Genomic DNA, 12,466 nt, shown 5'->3' with positions numbered 1-12,466 from the left:
TGTGATAAATTAATTGATAGATTATGCTATTTGATTTCAAATGCTAAAATAAAGCTAGTGAATAGCAATTTTTTAAAGACTTGTTATTTCATTTAATATAGTTAGGCACAGTATTTTATATAAAAGTAGTGAGTGTTTTGGGATATATTCTGTTACTTGTAGTCCTTGCTGGAATACCTCCCTATTTCGCTTGGCTGTCAACACTTCTTTGAAATGCAGAGAGGGAATTTTCAAGGTCGCAGATTAGTGAAGTGAGAATTAACAAGGCTCTGTTAGAAAGTCATAATGAGATGAATCCTTTATGCTACCAGAGATTAGTGGAGTTGGGATTTATGAAGCGTTTTCCATACTAATCATGCTACTTAGACTCAGTCTCTGGAGACTTTTATTGCAGTGAACATTTTATATTTACATTTCCATTAAGTTTAAGAGGATGCTCTCTGTGAGAGAAGTAGGGACCTAGACATAAAGGTTGTCACCATTTCTAGCATTGCCTCTGTGTTCTGTGATAACGCTGATGAGAAAAATTAGCATTCAGTAAATCTTATTTTATCTACATAACATAATGTGGGTTAGTGTGTGTTTTCCTTGGGGTTGGATACTTGTGGGTAGCTTATGTGTTACTTCCCTGGATTCTTTTTATTTCCTTTGTGTTTGTTTCTGCATCACTTTCAAGGTTGGGGCATCTGTCTCATTGACAAGCCATTGCATGGGTGACAGTCTGAGATTGTAGAGAAAGACCTGGGGGCTTGAAAACACTCACCCACAAAGCTTTTTTTCTATAGCCTGAATATATTCTATACCTGTCACAGTCAGATTCCAAGTTGGAAAAAAAACCCAAGCGATAAACTTCTGATAAACCTAAGGGCTTGCAGTGTCACAAATCAAACTATTATTCTTTATCCTGAGGAGAAAGCATTCGGAAAGTGAAACAGATATAGGCACAGGATTTAAAAGAACTTCCCAGAAACTGAAAAAAAAGACAATAATAAGTTTAATGAACAAAGCCCCAGGCAGGAGAGAAAGGCAGGCAGAGAGATAAACATGCCTGCACAAGGACAAATAAAAAGCAGAGGTGAAATCTTGGTGGATGGATGTTCCTGACTTTATCAGGGCCAGTTTCACCCAGCATGGATAGGATAGGTTTTAAAAATCCCCCATGCATTCTGTGTGCATTTTTTAGTGTTTTATTTAGATATAAATGACATGTTTTAACTAAGCACAGGGAGGTGTTTTTCCCCAGAACCTCTTTGATTCTTGGCTGGCAGGAGCAGTGCTACTCCTGTGTGGCTGGCCTGAGCTGCTGCCATGGCCCACACATCTGTAAGTCATGCTTTGGGTCTTGGGCATGAGGAGGATTTCAAACACAAAGCTTTCTCATGATTACTGCATGCTCTCAGCCAGGAAAAGGAACAAAGTGAGTATTTCGGACTGTTCCTGAAAGAACTCCCTCCCACTGTTCATTTGCTGATATTTAACAAATACAATATTTGCAGAAAGGGCAAGAGGTGCCAGGACAGGCTCTGGCAGATTGTGCATTAAGACTGCTTGTACAGTTTGGAGCTGGGGCATTGTAATACATCTTTATGAGGCCCTTTATTAAATATTCTACAGCCCCTCTGCTGCATTCAGTGATGATTATTATTTCTTTTTGTTATCCCTATTTGATGTGGCCCTATGCCATATTCAGAGCGTATGGTTCAGAGCATGCAATGAATAAAGAACTGTTCATTTCCAAATGGGCATTTTAAAGCATGTTCTCCTTAGTATTGATGCACAAAGATTAAAGCCAGAATTGTCAACAGTAGCTATCCATTTTAAGTTTCTGTCTTGAGACATCGAGGGACTGTTTTTTCAGAGTACTGTTTATAGCCTTCTCTGTGTGGAAAGCACAACCAGGAGACACCTGTTAGAATTCAGCACTGGTGTGGATCACTGTGTGCTTCATCTCTCACATTAGTTGCTCAGAAAATGTATCATGTAAAAATAGTGATCACTTGTGAAAAGCTTACTCTAAGTGATAAGGCCAGAGATGTATAAAATGTTCGGAGCACAAATAGGAGAAGAATACTGTTTTACAAAGTACCTTCATCTCTGTCTCTTTTCTGCTTATAAGCCACTTCTGCTACCACATACACTTCTTTCACAGTCTGCATCACCAACACTGTGTGTGGTTTATGTCACTCATCTCTAGGATATGGTAAATCTGGAAGAGTATGAGGAAGAGCACCAAAGATGGTGAGTGGTGCTGGAACCCCCAGGTTGAGCAGTTTGCATTGCATTACCCCCTGCACTAATGTTGATTTTTCTTGTTACATGGTAGATGAATTTCCAGACCCTTTATTTAGTCACAATTTCTACAAAGTATTTCTGCTTAGGAAACCATGCTTGGGTCGCCTTAGCTGCATATTTATATATTTATATTATATATTTATATTTCGCTGCTTTTGCAAACCACTTGTGGGAGGAGATGGTTTTGGGAGAAGCTGGAAGATGCTCTGACTTCCTTTGCACCACCCTTATTGGAATCCACTACTTGTACTACTCCGAGTCTTTCCAGTGCTTCAAGTACTTTGGACACCATTGGCATTTGCTTGCATTCCCTTTAAGATGTGAGATTAAAGGCCCCACACTCAGCCAGTTTTCAGCTGCTGGTGGTAGATTTTTCTGATCCTGTTCTTCCTCTTTCATCCATGCCCAAGTGAAGAGGATGATGGAGCACATGGAGACAGGAAGAGTGGCTAGCTGACTTTAATAACGACAGTGAGCTATGGAAGGAATAAGACAGGACAGCACATCTGTGTAGGAGAATTTAAAAAGTGCTTTAGTATAAGGGCTAAGAGAAATGAGGGGAGTTCCTAGGGATTTTAAACCTGAGCACTGGCATATGTTTAGTGCAGTGAGACTCCTAGGCATGTTGCTCTCACTCAAGTCAGTGGATATTTTTCCATTGCTAGCAAAAGCCATCTTTAGGGCACCCTCAAGCCATTGGACCCACAGACTGTGGGTTAGCATGTCCCTTCCATTGCTTTAAGTGTACCTGCAAGGCAGTTTTGTGGCTGTGTGGGGGACAGAGTATGCTGTGCCCCCCACCAGCCCAAGGACCCCTGCTCTTCTTTCTCAACCTTGCACAGCCACAGCCCACAGAAGTTCTGGTAGGGAAAAATCTGGAATTGGCACCATCAATTCTTTCTCCATACATAGGTCTTTTTATTGCTGTGTGTAGCTAATTAAAATGATGCTGAGATATGGTGAGAGAGACAGATAAACCTTTGGTAATTTATAATTTGCTAGGAATAACTTGGCACTAAAGACTTACACATGTAATCACAGTTCATTGAAATACATGAAAATCCTTTCAGTTGAAGAAAAAAGCTTCTCCTATGACACGGTGCAACTCTCCAGGTGGGAGATTGGACGCAGCAAAGTAGGAAGATATTGCGTTGGCTGGCAACACAGGAGCAATCAAGGACACGATTTTTTCCCAATTTTAAAATGGCTCCAGCTGGCACCCTGAGTGAATGAACGAATGGAGGAGCTGTGCTTCCAGAGCCATAGCTCACTTCATTTCAATAAACAGGATTTAAAATGTAGTGAAGTGTGGTGGAGAAATAGATGAGTTGCTGTCGCTGTGTTATGGATATAAGTAGAGTGGTAATCAGTAATTTGTTTCCAAAATCTGAGCTAAAAATGGTATAACTGTTGGAACAGTACTGTTTTACCAACAGTGCGGAGTTCAGAATACCAAGTGAACTTAGTCAAGTCACAGCTGTAATGGGCTTTCCTTTATTGGTTTAAGGAAAAGAGGCAGAGCAGGTCACCATCTCTGGGGATCAGTGTCCTGTTCTTAGCCTGTGATGGTGCTTTTTAAACAAATAAGTGTGGTCAGACATAAAACTTCATACAGAGTCATGAAAATGGGCTTTAATCCTTCGGGGGTGTCTTCTTTTTGCAAGTGTCTTTTGGACAGCAGAGTGCAAACAAGCACGGGGATGGATGTCCTGGCTCCGGGGAGCTCCTTTCAGGATCTCTAGCCCACAGCCATCTCCACCGAGAGGCTGACATGAAGAAGCACAACAGAAGGGCATTTCTGGTAGGGTAGGAGAAGCAACCAGTATGGACAGTCTGAAATAACTTGCTTTGCTTTCCTGACCGTGGCAGGAAGGAAACACACAGTTTAGGATTTAAGCTTTTCACAAATATGGATAAATTTATTTCCACTGTCACCTTGCAATGACAGTGGCATTATCCCCATTTTACACAGGCAAAGCTGAGGCACAGTAAGATTAGGGTTATATGGTCCATTTAATCTGGGTGTCCATTTTGCAGTGCCTTTGGCTCAGTTACAGAGCTTAGTCAAATCTATATATAACATTACGTATGGTCTCACTGGCTACAAATACAGCCCTGCGTGCTTAGTTCTGCTGCAAATTGCAGCAAAAATGCCTTGTTTGGCACCCAAATAGCAAGAAAAATTCTCTCTGTGATCACCTGCAAAGTTTGGATTCCATGGGGACCTTGAGTGGGGGTTTTTTCATATGCATAAAAGCTTGAGGCACAGGCAAAGTTAGAATTCAGTTGTGCATGTGCACTAGACTGGTTTTCCCCACTCTGCAGTTTTTCCTCTCATTCACTAGACATCTAAATGTTATTTGCAACAAATTACAGAGATTTCTTCATTAGCCAACCTCGATTTATCCCTGGAAATGCTCTGTCACATGCATTAAATAAGTCTGGTCTCTTAAAAAATGATAGTGTTAACTGAAAACTATATATGCAAAAGAGAGCAACTTAAGGCTGCATGTGTGGTATTTTTATTTGGTCCTGTCCTGTTCTTAGGCAGCAAAGCTCTAGAAGTAAGGATGAAGTACTTTGCTAAGGCCTCTGAGCAGAGTTGGTGTGTAAGCCATGTTCCAAGGTCCATCTTCACATTTCTTGATTTTTCATGTTTTCTTATATGAATCTCAATGACTTTTTCCAATATTTAAAGAGAGGAAAGTGACTTCGATCACTGCTCTCAGTTTGTCATATCTTGCTCTGTAGTTCTGTGCTCTCAGATGAAGTACAGACATCTGCAGAGCAGGCAATGGAATTGGCTATGGTTTAACGTGAGGATTTCCTTCTGCTGGGGGCTGGAGAGGTGGGCACAGGTCAGGCTGCACACACTGTGCCATGCAAGGGATGACACAGCTTGGCTGATGAACTGAAAGAAAATGTTGCAGACTCTGGACACAGCTTCACCTTGTACTGGTTTTAAATATGAAAGAATAATTTGCAATACAGACATCTTTGCATGTTTAGCAAAACTAGTAAATATATTAACCCAGATTTTCTGAGAAAGTTTGATTGAGTCAATAATAACAGTCCTGAAGCTGTCCTTTTCTAACAACAGATACGTACCACAAACTGTGAACATATATAATTGTCCTTCAGTATCAGAAGATGCAGAATATGAACAATGGCCTAAACAAATGTCGAGTGAGCAGACATGGCACACTCTTCATTGTAACAGGCCAGTGGCATCAGGCATGAATCTGGCCCAGTATATTGGATGATCAAGTTAAGTATTCCAAATTGCTTCATTTTCTAAAAACATGATCAGCATCACAAAGACAAGGAAGACTTATGCTTTATAAGCACCAGAGAATATATTAAGCAGGTTGATTAGATAATGCAAAGACCAGATAAAAGGTTCTGTGGATAAGAAGTAGGTAGTGACTAGGAAGAGAGATATTTAAAGATTAATTCATTTATGCACATGACATATTGAGGTCACTTTACATTTTCATCTCCTACCTTCCATTCACATCTACATCCATTTATGCCTTTAAAGGAATTATGCCTTTTTTTAACCTCTTATGTCTCAGAGATTTTCTCCTGGCATCCAAATGCCTGGTTTGGACAGTCATAGAGTAGCTACTGCAGGTTTTTTCAGAGCTCTTTTATGCTTTGTTGTTTTTACTCCACGTTTTCTGTCCAGAGAGTCGTTGACAACTCTCTCTCCTAGGAATTTCCGTAATTTTTCGGGAGGGGAAAAGAAGGTTTTCTTGCTTTTGTACTTCATATGTAAAATGTGGTAATTTATAAGCCTTCTGATAAATCTTACTTATAGGAACAAGCTTATAGGAACAAGTTTCGAGCTTTGAGTTTGGTCTTGACAGGTATGCAGTATGCTAAGATATTCCTTCAGATTTTTGTTACAAATTGCGCTAATAGTCTGTAGCTAATTATAGGTACTTGATTTCCCCCCTCAAGCACAGCTTTTACATTATACATTTAAGCTGTTTAATTAGTGGTTTAGATAATAAATTGGTCTTCTATCAGTCTGTTTTGTTTTGTCATTGCTAATGAAATTATTGTAATGTTGGGCTTAGCAAGTAAAGGAACTCTGTTATTTTACCTTGTGTTTTAAGAGCTATTCCCTATTTGTGTTGCATACCAGATGTCACACTAATTATTATCTGCAGACAAGAGTGCCATCTCTGCTCTATATGTAAAGCTTTTCTAAAAGCATTATGCACTGAATGGTGCAAACTACTGTTATGCTTCAGTATGTTAATGCTTTGAAATCGCCCCTTGTTGTCTTAGGAACTCCTTGTAACTATGATTGTAAAACTGAAAACTGTGAAATTTTCAGAATTAATCAGATCTGGAGATCAGATGCTATCTGCCTTCCTACTTAGCCCAGCTAAATGAAATGTTTGGGTTGTGTGTGTTTTTTTCAATGGAAGTGTGGCTTTTTCATTTTCATTTGCTCTGTATACAAAAAAGATAATTATTGTCAATCTTCCAACTTAGAGTAGGGGTTTTTTTCTTGTAAAAATAAGCAAGATTCGGCCCACACTCTTTAGTTAAGTAGGAATACCTTCAGCACATGAAGGTTTGTATGGGAATTTTTATACCTTTAAAAGCCAAACCTTTTCAAGCTCTCAGCCTCTGTTAGCACTTGTAACTGAACTTTTCAATCAGTTAGAGACTTGAGCTCTTCTCACTTCAGCTGAGAAAGAAGAATGGACCATGGGTAGTTTTGCAGAGTATGCCTGTTATTTCATAATTAGCTCGTCTGTTCAGTTCTGCTGCTCATTTTGGGGAGCAGGGGGAGTTTGGATGAAAGGCAAAATGTTAAGAAATAGGTTTTCTGGCATCTTCAGGGGGTTCCTGCCGAGCCATATTAATCAGAAGGGTTTCCACAGAAGATAGGACATTAAGATTTGGCTTTAGCCGCCTAATTCTAACCATTTTCTGCTTTTCAATTTCTTCTAAATTATTCCAGAACAATTAAAGCAACAAATTACAGTGCTTTGAAGAGCAATACATTTCAGTGCCATGATTCTGCATATGCAAGGCAAGTACTTAAAGGAAAAAAAACAAAGCCAAACTGCTAACATTTGTAAAAGAGCCTTTAGTATTATTTCATTGATGCAAAATTTATATTCCACTTGGCCAGGAAAGACTTCAGGAACAAGATCTCTTGATAGGTCATTCTGCGTAGGAGGTTTTAGGAAACCAGAATAACAGACTTCTTTGGTAGCATAGCTAATTTTTTAGGAATTGTGGTGGGGAAAAAAATGTTTTTCCCCCTGGAGTTTAAAAAATGGTGACCCCCAAGGGGGTGGTGTCTTGATGTTGACCCAATCAGTGCCCCTGCAAAATTTAAACGTATCACACCAGACCGGAAAAGAAGGATGATGAGGTAGTTGAAGGAGAAGTGGCCACGTTCTGAGACCACGAGGGTAGAAGGGACAGGAGCTGGGGGTTGCAGAAACTCAGAAACAGTGTTAAACTGGACCGAGATCTGTGACTGAAAAGCTGAGAGTCTTACTCCACTGTGAGTGGGCAGCAGGAGCGGCGGCAGAGGCAGCGCTGAGTGGAAGGCTATGGCTGAAAGCCAAGAACATAAGAAACAAGCAGCTAAGCAGAGAGACACAGAGATGTCTAATGGAGAGAGAGAGAGGACTAAGCTCAACAAAGACAGTTTTGGGGTAAGAACTGAATCAGACCCCCAAACCCCTTTGAGACCCCTTCCTAGGGGGAGGGGGCGGACTCCTACTTGAGACGAGTCTTGGAATGCAGCAGCACTGGAGAAAGAGGAGCTAAGAGCTCAAGACGTCCTGGACGTTTCACCGGACGGAATGCAGGGGGAAGTGGCCTTGCCTCCTGCGCTGCTGCTGTCAGGCCAACAGCTGAGACAGAGCACAGGAGCTCTGGTAGAACGCTTGGGGCAAAAGACTGAACTGAAAGCTGGCATAAACGTTCTGACTCGAGGGAACTTGACCCCTCGAGGAAGGGACCTTCATGGGATGTCTTACACCCCATGATATGACGTGGTGAGGCGAGCCTTGTCCCTGCTTCACAGTCCACAGGAGAGAGACCTTCGCATGGAGTTGAAGGGCTGAGAGGGGTGAGAGGAGACCCCCTTGTCTGTAATGGAGAGAGAGATCCAGCTACAACTCCAACTACAACTGCTGCATTGAAGAAGAGAGAGAGACTGCTGCCCTGAAAGTGGAAAGGATCTTTCCTTCTTCCCTTCTAGACTTTTATTGGAGGGAGAAGAGATTTGATCCAGTGTAAATACTGCTTTATTCTAGGAGAGATAGTTAGGATTGTGTATATAATGTATTATAATATTTATTTGTGCAATAATTGTAATACATTTCCCTTCCCCCCATATTGAGTCTTGCGTTGTGTCTGGAAAATCCCTCTCACACTGGGGTGAGTTGTGGGAGGGGGGCTTGGACTCCGGAATTGGATTTTTGGGGGTCTCAAACCATGACATAAAGAAATGGAAGTAGCAGCCAGTTTGCCCAGGCAGTGAGTGTATGGGGGATGTGGGAAAAACATATCTGCATATATACTTTTGTTGAGCTCAAAACCAGGCTAGAATACGTAGTCTCAGAAGATTCATACCATGCTTTTTTAATTTTGACACTCAGTAATGTTCCAAGTCAAACTATTACTTAGTCAAAAGATCAAAAGATTTATTATTGTTGGGATTTTGGTGAGGAAGAACATAAAAACAGCAGTATGCATGGATTGTGCCTCTTCACATGTTTGGGTTTATGTAACTGGTAGGGCTGCCAGGTGTCTGAAGAATATGTTCTAGTAAAAGCAATGATCTCGGAGCAAGGCCATCTATTTTTCATTAAGAAACATGCAAAGTGTTGTTCAGAGTTCAAACTGAACTCTTATCACAGCACAGTGAGATCTATGTAACTGAATTCATTTTATCCAGACTTGTCTCTTACTGATTTTAGATGAAATTAATAGCAAAATTAGAAATTTCAAAATTATATGACAATATAATATAGGTAATTTACAGCAGCTGTGTACTACTAAAAGTGGAGGAACCAGAGGACATTTTCTCACGAGATATCCAGTACTGATGTCTTATTTCAGTTTGTTGATAATGGTGGGGTTCACAAGCTTTTGTGTCCTTATCTAAATCAGACCAGTAATTATTTGCTGATCACTACCATCGAGTGATGTCACTGATCACTGGTTTTCGTTACAGTATAATAACATTTATTGGCAAAAGTAAGTATGAAAAAGAAATAATTTTCTATTATACTACATTTGATTGTAGCTTTTACTGCTAAAAGGCAAAAGCAGTGTATGAGTAACAACAGGATCACACTCAGTTTCTGAAGCTGGCCTGGAGTAATGCTGGCATTGCAGGGTCTAACATGGAACTGCACATTGCTGGATGACACTCAAACACTTTCAGCCTTTGCCACGCAGACTGGAAGGCAAGAGGGACAGGCACCAGCTCTATTCATAACCACATGGCAGAGCTATGGGGTTTTTTTTTTCTGGGAGTTTTTTCAAGATGGGTAGGAAATCACTTCATTTGTATCAAAATCAAAATGATGTCACATCAGACTGTCCAGTGGAAACTGAAGTCAGCATACCGCTGGGTGCTCTAATTGGATAATTTAAGATGATCTTGACCCTTTACTCCTTCTTCTTTCTTCCCTTATTCATTTTTCTCCTAACAGAAACACATAATTTGTTGTAATTGCATTAGACCCTCAGAAGTGACTCATCATATAATGGGTACCAGCAGAATTAATTACCATGAACAAAGGAATTTTTTAAATCCAAATATATTGTTATATCTGAGTTATAAACCTTTGAAATGAAAGTGTTGTCTTAAAAAGCACAGTCTAGTTATAGCACCAGTATCTGCCTCTATAACAAGAACCAGATCTGCAATTAAAAATACTTGCTATTTGAAGTGGTGTGAAACTTCTGTAGTACCAAATATAAAAGCAAGAAAGACATTATTAGACATTGTCTTAAAGTTTGTCAATTGAAAAACTGAAACACCATAAATGTAAAGGTTCCTGATCTGGAAAAAAGTGTGTAAAATTAAAACCAAATGTATGATGTACAGTAACAGTATCTGAAAGAGTTTAAGTGCCTATGTGTGTGCCTATATACATGTGTATTGTCTTTGCATAGATACTCACACATAAAGAAGATACTGTAGTACTTCACATTTCCTTCCATCTATAAAACTAATTGCAAATTATTTCTTTTTGTTCTTCTCACAGCTGAATTTTTATTCCTCTTGTGGGGTGTTTATCTCTGCTATGCAGTGCGGACAGTCCCATCAGCATTTCATGAGCCACGTTATATGGCTGTTGCAGTTCACAATGAGCTCATTATCTCTGCTATATTCCATACAATTAGGCAAGTGATCTGTAGATCTAGTAATTAACTATTTATCATTCACGTTTCATATGATACAACTTAAAATGGGTGAATGGGATAGGATGCATAATGGAAGGTCTTATGAATATCTGTTTCTGCTAATTAAGAGATTACTAAACTTAAAAATGTTCCCATGGGATTCAAGAGTATGAAATTATATAATTAGGGTTTTTTTCAATATAGCTGATAAATTAGGTATATGATAAATTAGGTATAGCAAAACTACTGTCTGTCTTCAGTCATCTACATACTGCTCACTGTTTTGTACCCCTAGAAAAACAGCAGGTAAGAATGTTGGTTTATATGAACTTTTCCTGGTGTGTAACAGATTGGTGAGCTGCAGCTATATATTAAGAAAACTGTATTGGTTTGGGCATGAAACATAGTGTTTTATATGCTGACATAAAAATATTGTTATGCATATGATGGTATATTAGTAATATAAAGCCCATGTTTCTTCTAAAGTCTGTAATGAGCTCTACATTTCATACTTCTAAATTATTTGGGTAGTATTTGGGTAATAAGGGTCTTTGCTAGAGCTACATGAAAATTGCTATATATTCCTTTCCTACAGAGTACCCTGTAAAAATGAATTGGTCCTAGAAAATGCAAAATAGCAAGATAACATGAGTTTCATCTCGTCCTGTAAAAACTCTTCTTTCTTACGATGTTCTCACAACTTCCTTTGCCTCCTGACAGATCTTATCTACTAAGATTTTTTTTTTAAGCATTGCTTAATTGACAGTCTTCAAATACTCTTCTCTGTTCCCTGGTCTGTCTTGGTACTCACATTTCTCTCTGTCTTCTTGCTGTTTGCTTTCATGTTTTTTTCTGAGTAAACATCAGCAAAGCAAATCCCTCATCTCAGTTCTTTCCTGATGCTCTTTTCCCTTATCATTGTCATACAGTTCACTGCATTTTTCAGACTTGCAACTTTTTTTTTCTTCCCCTTCTTTTAACCCTGTATTTCAACATCCACATACTCTCAAAATCTTTACTCCCTATCACAAACATCTGCAAAGCTATTGTTTAAAATCTATATTTGATGGAATCATTTTTTTTTAATTCCTAGTGGATATAAAATTCAGTTAAAATACTTTTGAATTTATTATAACCAATATGACAGCTTCTCAGTCAATTTCCCGCCCCATTAATTAATATTCCTAAACTGAATTTTGGGCCATGTTAGAAGATACAGTTCAGTGCACTAGGAGACCTATTATATGGGCTGCAAGTTTCTTTTAACAATAGAGCAGGATGAAAGTAATCTTGGATTAAAGAGAGGGGAAAAGGGAAAAATAGAAAAATGTGGCATTTTAATACATGCTTTATGAAGGAGACAGAAAAGCATTAAGTCTTTCAGTTTATCCTATTGACAGTCCTGTGCCTCCAGCCTAAGGTCTGCTGATCTTGTTCTTCCTTTTTTTTTTAATGTACATTTTGTATTGATTCTTTGCCATCTGTCTGATACATGCTGGTTTGTTGAAGAAGAATCATGTAGTGTTTATGGATAGGAATGAATAAAATGCACACGATCCCTCCTGAGATTATGTCCATTTCTGCATACAAGTTTTAGTCTGTTTCCTTACTTTTTTTTTTTTTGCTTTCATCTTCCCTGCCAAATTCTGGATGCAATTGAAAGGGTGGATATGTAGGACTCAGATTTATATGACATATCTGAGTTGTCATGAAGTTGAAAGCACTGGAGCCTTGAAGGACACCTACAAGGCAACCATCCAGTTTAAAAACTCCC

The 12,466-nt window shown here is 39.2% G+C and overlaps 1 protein-coding gene across 1 annotated transcript in view; it reads left to right on the top strand.

The window, feature by feature from the left end:
- The window catches only part of GPR158 (G protein-coupled receptor 158), a 193,621-nt gene that overhangs the window by 170,552 nt on the left and 10,603 nt on the right, over positions 1 to 12,466 (top strand). The window contains exon 8 of the mRNA XM_027695650.1: positions 10,554 to 10,692. Coding sequence (XP_027551451.1) covers positions 10,554 to 10,692 — 139 coding nt within the window. The remainder of the gene's footprint in view (positions 1 to 10,553; positions 10,693 to 12,466) is intronic.

Source organism: Neopelma chrysocephalum, unplaced genomic scaffold, assembly GCF_003984885.1.
Source record: "Neopelma chrysocephalum unplaced genomic scaffold, ASM398488v2 Primary Assembly neopelma1_102, whole genome shotgun sequence".
Taxonomy (NCBI): domain Eukaryota; kingdom Metazoa; phylum Chordata; class Aves; order Passeriformes; family Pipridae; genus Neopelma; species Neopelma chrysocephalum.
Note: the sequence above shows the minus strand (reverse complement) of the source record. Positions and strands in the feature narration are given on the sequence as shown.